This window comes from Dromaius novaehollandiae, chromosome 3, assembly GCF_036370855.1.
Source record: "Dromaius novaehollandiae isolate bDroNov1 chromosome 3, bDroNov1.hap1, whole genome shotgun sequence".
Taxonomy (NCBI): domain Eukaryota; kingdom Metazoa; phylum Chordata; class Aves; order Casuariiformes; family Dromaiidae; genus Dromaius; species Dromaius novaehollandiae.
Genome location: NC_088100.1, coordinates 17942165 through 17954267, shown reverse-complemented (window position 1 = coordinate 17954267; position 12103 = coordinate 17942165). Strand labels below are relative to the sequence as shown.

The following is a 12103-nucleotide window of genomic DNA, read 5'->3' as shown; positions in this document are numbered from 1 at the left end:
AGACTTTCTCTGTTGACTCTGGTATAGAAAAGTATTCTCTTGGCATGAAAAACAAGGGCCACATGGTCCCACTGGAGGCATCTGGTTGGAAACCTACTGGGACAGAAACAAAGTTGCAGAAAATTACCAGCAAATGTTAACTTCCACTAACAGCATGATGACTGCTTTGGAATACCAGGAGGTGGCCACCTCTCCATAGCTCACAGTACTTCCTTTAGGAAAGTCAGCTTTGTCAATTCCACATATGAAATGTATTTTTATACTTCATGCTCATTTGGTATTGTATTAACAACAACATTATTTAATGCATTCTTTTACTTGGATGTGTAAAGTGCTTTAATCAAAACAACATACACATATTTATCAAGTGAAGAAACAAAATACTGCAGCAAACAGCAATGTGGACACAAACCCAATATGCCAATTATTTTTTATTCTCTTTGTACTACCAGAATCTAGTCTGAACATTTTTTTTCCTCAAAATCATGCATATTTCACTGGACAGTACAAAGTACTTGCTACAGTAACATTCAGATGCATTACTTAGATGACAAATAAAAATGGAATACTGCACTTCTGAAATAAAGAAGCAGGCATACAGCTCTGCTTCCAGGAAGTACATACTGCTTTTTAAAATAGCAAACTACCAAATTTTTCTTTCTATAACCAAACAATAAACACTGTACCAGGGAAAGATCATGCACAGCAACAGATACTCTGTAGTTCAGACATCACATTCACACATTACTTTTACAATATTTTAATGTAGCTCAGGTGGTTGCATCTATTTAGAGCACTGATTGTGAAATTATGTACCTATAATAAATAATGCATTCACTATGATGAGGCATTACCTTATAAATAACTGCCAATTCTAATGATACATCAAGACAGTCCCTCCTATAAACCTATCAACATTCTACCCAAAGCTCACAAAGTCAACAGCAATTACTGAACACACACAGAATACAAATGTACATATAGCCAAACAGGTATCTTAACATTTAAATTTCAACATACATAATATTATGCTGCACACATTAATTGAGTATTTAATGCAAAGTTTGATAAGGGTATCACAGGTTGTGATATTTAATCATCTGGCATCGCTTATATCAAATGGTAAAAATGCATGGTCTTAACTTTACTGGTAAGGAAGGAGACTTAACAGGAATATTTAGAAGGAATAAGTATTATATCTCCCAACAAAAATGTGAAATCACAGAATTATTTTAATAATGAAAACCATGCTTCTGTAACATCTGCCCTGACCAAACCTTTGCACAGCATTTTAACAAAGAACTGAGTTTCCATGCAATGACAGGTACTGCTTCATTTGGGGAGGAAATAAAATATTTACTAGTAATACAAATATGGGGAAGGAAGGTCTGAAGCACTTTGCTTCTTGCAAAGATTATTTCTTCTTTGCAAAAAAATGACTAAAAATAATCTAGATCTGTTAATTGCTGAATTGAAAGTTTTAACTACATAGCTAACGTAACCACACACTGACAAAGAATTCCTAGCAAGCTACAACTCATGGGCATACTCTGTTTTAATCTGGCTTCCTTTCACAGGATACTCTCTCTTTCTTCTCCAAAACCAGCTCCATCTGAGGCAGCAACAGTGCTGAGCTCCGAAGAATCTTTGGAAAGCCTGGTATAACTGGATCGCTGGCTCCGCTTGTGAGTGGCACTCTTCAGGTTCTCATTCTGAACTGCAGTTGAATTGGAACTTGAGCCAGGGCGCAGGATAATTTGAGATGAATCTCTGATACCTTCTATTTCTTCAAAATTTTGATTAGCTCTATTGGTTGGAGCACTGTTATTATTTAGCGTTACTGTACTGGGGGTTCTATTTAAATTATAGACTTTCTGGCAAGCAGGCCAGTTCTCTTCTGGACTGCTCGCTATCAAGCTGCTCTCAGACGGGCTTTTCTTATCTTCTGAGCAAATAGACATGCGAACCACAGCTGGATCCTGAAGGCCACTAAGGCTGTGCGGAATTCCTCGCTTTCCACTGTGACTGTCATCTTCAAGCTCAATGAGATTTGCCTTTTCAAGCTGTGAATCATCTGCTCCTTCATTATGGAGGGAATGATTTGGAGAACTTTCATTGGATCTTACACCAGAGTCAGAAGAATCTTTTTTGTCCAAAAGGGCATCTGTCAAGTACTCTTTTGCTTTGATGAATGTTCTAATCGGTTCAGATCCATGTTCTGGGGATTTGGGTTGTTTATCTATTTTTCCATCTGCTTTCTTGTCTTTACCTTCCTTAAGAAGTGGAGTATTATCTGATTCTTCAGTTCCTGACTCATCTTCATCACTTGGAAGTTTCTGATACCGGAGAGTAACTCCCTTAAGCTTTATATCTGCAGCCTGGAAAATACTTGTTCTTTCTGAAGACTTCTTTCCTGGGAGAAGCTTGGAACCAGACTGATCAGATTTTTCATCTTCTTCAGTAATAGGATCCAGAGGAGATGCATCATTAGTTGAAACACCTGACGTACTGTAATCAACATCATTCCTCTTCAACAAGAAGGACTTTCTTCCATCATCTTGTTTCTGTTCACCATCTTTTCCTTTTTCTTGTTCTGCACTTGAATGCAGGGAACCCCCTGATGTGCTCTGCCCCATATAGAAAGCAGATGAGCTATGGGGGGAGGACCTGCCACTTACCGTAGTAGAATTGGCACCCCCTTCTAACTGTGACATCTGAGCAATATATTCTCTATATGCATCTCTATATTCTGCCTGCACCTTATCAGTTAACTTTGATATTTCGATACTAGAATCTTGAGAGTTAAGACTTGAAAGACTTGGAGTTCTACGAGTCTGTGACTGCAAAAGAAAAAAAAAGAAAACAAAAAGTTAAAATTATTTATTTTGACTTTTACTGATCATTTTAATTTAAAGAGCTGAAAGCATAAAGTGTGCTTAAAGGCAAATTTTTGTTGTGGACAGATCATGGAAGGCAAATTGTCAATGCTATAACTGAACTAATCTTAAATATGTTTATTATAATCAGATATTTGCATTCACACACTTTCACCAAACTTACAATAATGCATTTTTATTATTGATCCCCATAACAGAAGCTTTCTACAAAACAAGTATTTTACGCAGTGCAATTGAGGCTAACGCCTCTTGAATATATAATAATTAAATGTATATGTGAAGACAGGCTTTTCTAATATATTTGTGTACATTTACAAAATAGCCATTTTAAGTTAGGATTTCATCTAAATGCTAAACATCTGTCAAAAATTTTTTTAAAAGACCTCTACGCCACATACTTCGGTATATCTTGACAAATGATCAGAAGATGCATACGACCCCATCAGCAAGCAACGTATGCAAGATCCTATCTTCTGATTACTCCCTTTGTATTACTAACAGCTTTCCATAAGATCAATAATCTGTTGTATGTACCAGAATACTGGGAAGCAATTAAACATGATTAACTACAAATAAAATGGTGTTTAAGTGACTTCTATATTCCATGACTCCTAAGCAATTCAATGTCCACAGCACACTGCAAGAATCTCAGAAATATTCATACTTATTTATGCGTATTCACTACTATTCATCCATATTCGCTACAGCTACAGTTCTTCATGAAAAATAGAATTATTTCATTTTATTATGCATTTCCACCAGTTCTCTTCTTTACAAAGAATGAGCTATATTTTTTTAATCGATGTAGACTATAAAAAATCTCAGGCAACTTCTAATGTTTCCTGAAGATGGACAAACTACTTTTCTCATTCTTTTGATTTAACTTAAGATATCTCTATGAGCATTAAAAGCACTATTCAAATTTGCATTTTAAAGAATGTTTTAAAAAAAATTTTATCATTCCTTCTGTGATTTTGACGCAAAAACAACATGTTACTGGCATGAAACATGCCACCTGTTTTTGAAAAACATACATTGATACTCAGTTGCAGAAGATGGCGATGAAGGAGAAAGAGTAATATGGATCTTAGATAAGTGTGTGTGCCTATACACACACACACACACACACACACACACTCTCATATATATGGGTGTGGGTGGGTGTGTACACATCTCCCAAATCTCTTTTCAGCTATAATTTTGAATATTAAAAATATTATCTCTAACTAGTGATTTGGGTTGTCCTACTATTTTGGTGCACCTTCAAAATTTCCTAATTTGGACTCCTAAAGCGAGAGACGAAAATGTTGCTACATGTCTTTTAGAAATTTTGACCACTATTTAACCACCATCCACTCATTCATTGACTGAATTGTCTCATTTCTAGTAAACAAACAGAACCACCACCACCAACAACAAAAAGGTAATCACATACTTCACATACTTAGGGTGATTTCAAAGAAAAGAAGAGAAAACTGACCAAAACCTACGGCAGAAGCAGTATTTATAGGAGGACGTCAACTCAGGAGTGCATGATTATATTATTTACTGTCACTGGACAAGGCTCTCATGTCACTGAATGCTGTACTTGTTTGTTTAAAAACAGACTAATAAATATATCAGTAATCCTTTCAATGGTTCCACTTCTGGCTAGCACATAGTTCAAGTATTTCATACATGAAGTCTGAATATCATGGTTAACAAAAATCTTGCAGGACACTATCCTAAGCAAGATGAGTAAAGAATGATAGGTTTTTTTTCCTGGAGAAATAATTACTGGAACAGATGAATAGTTTTCAGATGGGAAAGACGGAAGACTTTGTTGGAAATTAGTTAGTTTACACCTCTGCAAAACTTTGGTCTTTGGTCTTGACTGAGAACTGAAAGCACATGAACTGCCATGGTAGACTTACTTCTCCACCTGTATCCAAGAATGGAAGAAAAACCTTACCATACAGGTAAGTAAGCAAGCACTCTTGTTAAATACCTGCCAACTTAAGTTACTATGACGCGGAGGAGCTTCATCAAGACCAATTGTGTTCAGTTCTTCAAAGCTGAAGTTAAGCGTGTAGGGAGCTTGACCAGAAAGACCCGTAAGCTCGGTGTGAGGCAACTCAGTGTTATGCCCAGGACGACGAGTAAGTTCACTATGAGAAATCGCAGCGGTAACATGCTCAGTTGTTACATCAGGATCTCCCTGAGCAGCCTGATTTTCTGAATTTCTCATTTCAAGTATCTTAACAAAAAAAAAAAAAGATGGTATGATGTCATTACATAATAGAAAAAGAAAAAAAACCTCTCAAAATTAAGAACTGTATTGAAAATAGGAATAAGTAATTCAGTTTTAAAAGTGTACTTGCATGTGTGAGAAAGATCTGTTTACAGACCTAGTGCATACATTCTTTACTGCAAATCCCACTGTAATACTTGAGAATTTTCTTTTATTTGCAGACTATTCTTATTACTGTACAGACCCTTGAAAGAATTTATATGCCACAAGCTATTTTCAATAAATTCTTGTAAAACAAAGTGCTAAATTACAAATTTAAGAGCAGAAAACAAATACTTCAGTTTTCATAGCTTTAATAAATTTGAATCTAACAATAAACCTCTTCTTGTAATTCTCAGTGTTTTCAAGACTGATTTAGCAATTCAGAGACCCACTGCAGTTTTCAGAAAGAAAATTGGCAATACACTAAAAATACTTAGAGAAAACACAGTTCTGAGGGATGCATATCCCTCAGTGTAAAATTGTCATTTACCCTCAAATTATGGGGAGTGAGAGGAAGGAAATTAGGTATATATGTATGCTTCAATAACAGTACTCAATGCAGCTTTCCTGCATCATACAGGTATATGTAAGTTGAATACTGTCCATTTATCTCAATGGTCTGATTTTTAGCTTAGTTTCCCTAAGAAATGGAGCTTATGCAATTGTGTGCAATGCATCTCTAAAAGCCTGGCTGTTCACTCTCTCTCCCAAATAAACTTTGAACTCACTGACCAATTTAACAGAGGGGCAGAGGCCTCAAATAGGATTAAGTTCTGACAATTTCATGAAAACAAGCAGCTGAATTGAAAAAGGGGGAGGAAAAAAAAAGGCCATCCATCCAGGAAAGGCGAACCTTATAAAAAGAGGGGAAAACTTCAGCATTCACAATCAACTAAGATACAAAATCCATAGGTGAGCTGTCAGTTAAAGTGCTCAACACAAAAAGACAAAGTAACAATAAATATACTCACATTTTAAGATAAATAAAAAATACAATAATAGAGGAAAGGAAAAGTAAGGTTCTTAACAAGAACACTAATTTAAGATGACCTGGAATACTGAAGAGAAAGCCTTACCATGCTCCTGAACAGGTGCCAGTCACCAAAATTCATATTCATTTCCCTTTTCAGTTCATCAGTGTTGCACTGAGCCAAGACACGGCCATTTATATTTGCCTAAAACAATAAAATTAAATAATGTAAATTACCAATACAAGATTTGTGGAGTGAGAAAGCAACAGACTAAAGGGGTAATTGAAGTCAGATATACTGATTGGGTCTACTAGAGAAATTCCCCAAACATCAATCTCAAGTCCAATCCCATATAATAAATTAAAAAAGAATATTTACTAATGATTGCTGATGGACTAGGATATAGCACAGGAAGAACTAGAGTAATGGAAACAGAAAAGGGACAGAAAAAGGCTATAGAATGATTAAGGGCAGGAACAGCCTATCTTTCAGGAAAACCTGAAAATATTTTATTAAACCTATCAAAATGAAGATATGAAAGGCAATACAGTTGCATTCTATAAGCTGACATAAGTAAACAAGACACTAGTGGTAGAAAGTTTTTATAGACAATAAACTACATTCAGCTGCCTAGATTTCTCAGTTGCAACAGAAATGGACCTCAGATGTCAAAGCCTCTGAAGATAATCAGGTAACTGAGGTCCAAACACCATCTAACCTCTGGCTTGAGGCATCCAAGATCACGTACTACCTCCGTAAAGTTCCCTTCCTGCATAAATACAAGCTTACATCCCTTCCCCCATCAGAAGCACCCTGGGATGGAAACCTAGACATCCAGCTTTTTCTAATCTTCCTTGTAATTCAGAGATCAACACAGAAGTGCCTAAACTCCATCTAAATCCCAGGAAAGTGAAAATCCTGTATGTTAGAAATGTTTATACAGCATTTAACTCCTTCAAACGGCACCAAATCCAAAGCAGAACTACTTTTATTACACACCAACCAACGGAGGTACTTTCCTCTACACAATGTATCAGTGAATAGACAAAACATAAAAGAGAAAACATCTCTTAGGAGGTAAGCTACAAAATGGGAGATCTGAGTTGCAAGCTCTGCTCAGTGTGAAGGATCTTGGTGGTTCTGCTTCCATATCCAAGTAGATGGTTTTAATCCAACCACGAAAAAGACCAGGATGAGCCTTTCTCATTCTTCCTGTTCAGACTGGACCAATTGTAGTGAGAAATGCAAGAATATAAGAAAGAGGAATCCCTAATTAAGTAACATGCACATTCTTTAAAGACTCTAGAACCACTGAAGCAATTAGAAATTTTTGCAGCTAGGCCTACCAAGCTGCAATCTGACTTGCTGCTTTCCCCCCTGAGCAACACCGCTGATGGTTCCTATCAAAAACCTGTCCATCAACGCTTGAATCAACATTCTCTGTTTTCTTTAAAGCTATAATAGGTACTGGGACAAAGCAAGCTCACCAAAAACATCAGTGAAACCTCCGTATTCTTCCCTCTTCCTACACACAGGAGAGCACAGAATGGTGAGAAAAGCAATACAGACAGAAATAATTCTGTTTTAACGTGTCAGAGGAAAAAGGAAGTAGCAGAAGAATGCCCACTGGCCTTTTCTGAAGCAAACAGAGAAAGGTGGATTATGATAGGAGAGGAATGGATCATCTTCACCACTCATGTACAACAAAGGAGCTGTGCCAATTTCTCAGAGATCTTGCTACATGGATATAGAGCACATTTACAGCACACCTGATCTATCCACACAAGGCAATTTTGAACTGATTTTTCATGTTTCTTTTCTCAAAATAAACCAGTCTCATCACCTGCAATCCTTTACATTTCTGAGTCTGATTCTTTACTTGTAAGAGAGCATTTTCTCTGAGAAATATAAGCTTTTATCAAAAACGTGCTTTGAACTTAGCATGTATGAAGTTAGTGTCTCAATATTCAATGTCAATTGCAAGAAAAGGGGCTTATGTTTTAAGTATTAAATGCATTAATGAAATTCAACAGATACCTTTCTTATAGTTGCAGAATATTGAGGTAGCATAGTCTGGTCCAGGCCATCTATTTGCTTTAGTTTCTCACATACAGTTTCCACGCTCATTGTGCTCAGAGGCACATGTGATACTCCTGTGGCCAAACCTGAGCCTGCTCCTGCTCCCTATAAGAAGAGAAAAAATACACGTAAGAATTGTGCAAACACCCAGTACACCCAGAATTTGACAACATATACTAACACAAATCAAACTGTGTTCAACCACATTTTAAAATTAACAGACAAGAATAAGGATGACCAGGCATTTTTAATTAATATCAAAATATCTATATATTGGGAAGCATTTACTTTACTATTTATATGAAAAACAACACAGCAGCTTGATTCTCACCTATGTGAAAAAATACTCTTTTAAATGTTATTTAAGAAGAGCAACATAAAAATCAGAACTAAGTAAGGGTTAATCTATTTCAAATCCATCTTCATTCAAAGTTTTCTACTGATTTTAGTAGCTAGCTTGTTTTTTAAATATCCCAGATGCAATTTTGAATTTACTGTCTTAAAAATTCCTGGTTTAGCTATAGACAAAGATGATCTGTAACACAACTCAATTACTCAGTTTCACTGGGTAATTTTACCAATGTCTGTCAATTTTTCAGAGGTCCTTTCAGCTACATTTATGCAAGATCAGCTAGGGGCTGCAAACCACCATCACAGTAGAGAACTACAGGGAAGCACTGCCACTGCCCTCCAAAACACTGAGAATGTTTCATGTGTCTGCAGCTTTGGCAAGATTCAAGTAGAAATTATTCACAGCTCATATGTGAAACACAGAAGTTGCCCTGCTAATGTTGCCAGCTTCTAAGCATTTCAGAGGTAGTGTGGAAAGAGAAAACAAAAGAATTTACACGTAAATCAGTATATTAAGACAGTGTGTTCTCAAAAAAACCACATTCTTCGTGGATAGGAGCTTGTGCATTAAGCAGTGTGAAGTGCAAAAGCTCTAAACAATTAAGCTAGTTATTCCAAATTACTAACACCAAAACCAGAACTAGTTCTATCAGCTATGAAATATTTGTACCCACTTCTCCTGGAAGGGAGGGCTGCACTCTCCCTTTTCCTATAGATGGAGTTTTGGTTTCAGCGCTGCAGACCATGCATAGGAATGAAGCTCATTCTGGGAGGCTGCAAAAGAACTTCTAAAGCTTCAGAGCTGCTCATCACATGAGTAAACCCTGGGATGTAAAAGTTCATTTTGAACATCCAGAGTTCATTTCATCAAGTTTGACTATATTCCTCAATCACCAATGAAGATGATTTTTATAGTCCTAATACATTTTTCCATTCCTGTTTGATTATTTCAAAGCTATTTAGCTTTCAGATTTAGTATAAATTACTAGATCCAAAGATATTTACCTATGAAAACAAAAAATGTATTATTATGTTGAATAACATTAATCGTATCTAAATTGTCTAAACCAGGATTTTAGAAGAATTTATTCAACTATAAATTCCAAGACAGCAATCCAAAAACTCATTCTCTACTACCATTTAACCTGAGAGTTATTTAAAACTAGTTAACTGAGCGTTATCAGAGATGTCCTGCTCTGGGGAGCTAGGCATTTTCCCACCTAAGCCACTCTGAGATGCAAAGTTTAGATGCCAGTACATGTAACTGTCTCCAAATTCTCAGCCAGATATGCCTGAAATGTGCTTAATGTAGGCAAACAGAATCAACCGAGTTCAAAAACACTACAAGAGGTTGGGGAGATTCTAAGCCTAGTAGTTAGCACACTCATCCGTCTTCAGCTAAGATCTGGGGCTCTAATCCTTGTTTTTGTACCATGCATGTATTTATACTTGATGTAAATCGGACACTAAAGAAAAAAAAAATCTATCCCATTTTCTAGGTAAGAAGTCAATCTAAAATACTGCATAAGATTTAAGCATTATACTTTCTCTAGAATCTAGGCACCTAACTATTTCTTCTAAGGACAAGACAGTTACTTTTCAGATTCTGCATTGTCTCCCTAATTAGATGCCTGTAATACCTAACCAGTTGTTATATTAGGACCCCAAAGGAGGAAGTTTAGATCTTTATCAAGCTTAATTTTTAGCATTGCTAAAATCCTCATCAAATCAAGGATAGAAGCTGACCACCAAATTGATGATGACAGGAAGAACTTTCATCTATTTACTACATTCCTCTCTTATGTAAATCTGTATTTTTCCAGTTTTTAAAATCACTTTTTAATTTTTCTTCAGATTACCAAATGGTTTTGTCTATTATCTGCCTGTACACCCACTACTTGATACTAACATGAGTTAGATAACACATCAATAAACACAATTTAATAGTTAATTCAAAAAAAAAAGTTTTTTGAAAGAAAGCTTATCAATTAAAGTAAAAGAAACAACTTCAGCCAAAATTAGATTATGGCATTGCTAAAGTAAATGATCCCAAAGCAATGTGTGAAGTTTCAATAGCCTCTGTTCCCTGAATCTATTAAATATAGTACCTATTGTTAGCTACAAGTAAACGTAGAAAAGTTTTAAACACTTCTAATTTAACAGTTCTGCTTTAAATCAAAATACTTTTTTTATCAGTCAGAGGCAAGTCATTATTTCTGCATGCATTAAGAGTTAGTTTAGAAACTCCTCTTTCTGGGTATATAAAAGTATATGGAAAAGTGCTAAAATATTTAGACTATTTTTGTTAAAGTGTGAACTGTTTGAAATAGATACATATTAATCCAAATCATTCTTTATAAAAAGAACTGTCTGAAGAATAAGTAATGTAATAGCTTGAGGGATATCGTCATCATGTAAGTGAATTAAAATTGTACTTAAACTGACACATTTTTCAGCCTTAGTGGTTTTGTTAAGGATGCTTAGACAACATTAGTCTGAAAAGTATTTGCCATGCAAAAGCTAAAAGCAGCTTGTCAAAACAAAGCTCAGGGCTAGTAATGAGCATTAGTTTACAGACAGCCCAGCATGAAGTGCCAGTATGATAGCTTCTGAAATGACTCTAAAACAAGTCAACGATAATTCACAGAAAGTGGCAGTACCTGTCTCTGTTTGTTTAACCCAGACTTACATGGCTTTCAGAAAGGGACAAAACAGAATGAAAAGAAACAACAACTTAAAGCAACACATCAAAATACATTTGAAGATACAGATGACATGCATTAAGGTAAATTTCATCAACAGAGGAAATTAGCGTTAGGACAGAAATGTGCTGTACTGGGATATTTTCATAATGCAATGAAATTTTTAATATAGACCTTCATAATACACATTTAGTATATTCTATACAAACACTGTTTTCCTATGAACAACCTACTCTTTTTTGCACTTGTTAAGAAAAACAAAAACAGAACTTCAGCTGTATTTTATTTGCATAAAAGTTTTGCATTATATTTCTGATGGAAAACCCCACCTTTAAACTAACATTCTCCTGCCATTTTAAGACTACATTATACCACCAGTGTATCTCAAATAACTTCAAAACCTTTGTATCTAAGCATGCAAAAAACAGAACTGAAAAGATACTTTTAAGAGCAAATAACAAGAGTAAATATTAAAAGCATTAACAATGCCACAATAAAACACCTGGAAAACTCCCATACACAAACCCTCAGTCATGCTCAAACTTCAGGAAAGCACTTCAAGTTTCTTAAAGGTTATTCTAGATCTATCTACAGTCCATGCAGTGGGCCATTTTAGTTCTTGTTAGAAGAACACACATTATATCTTAAGGCATTATATATTAAATGCTGTATGAAAAAACGTATTTAAAACAACATAATTACATTGCAATGAGCCATATCCTAACAAATCATAATTAACAATGCAAACCAAAACGCCCAATTAAATTTATTACAGCTAACCACTACTAACGCTAGTTTGACTTCTAACAGGTATTAGTAGATGCTACGAAC

The 12103-nt window shown here is 35.5% G+C and overlaps 1 protein-coding gene across 4 annotated transcripts in view; it reads right to left on the bottom strand.

The window, feature by feature from the left end:
- Positions 1–413: 413 nt before the first annotated feature.
- Positions 414–12103, bottom strand: part of KIDINS220 (kinase D interacting substrate 220) — an 81430-nt gene continuing 69740 nt past the window's right edge. For all 4 annotated transcript variants that reach the window (XM_026097149.2, XM_026097148.2, XM_026097150.2 and 1 more), the window contains 4 exons: positions 8178–8324; positions 6246–6344; positions 4885–5133; positions 414–2840 (listed from right to left, as the gene is read on the bottom strand). In XM_026097149.2, the coding sequence (XP_025952934.1) occupies positions 1572–2840; positions 4885–5133; positions 6246–6344; positions 8178–8324 (1764 nt within the window). In that variant the 3' untranslated portion in view covers positions 414–1571. The remainder of the gene's footprint in view (positions 2841–4884; positions 5134–6245; positions 6345–8177; positions 8325–12103) is intronic.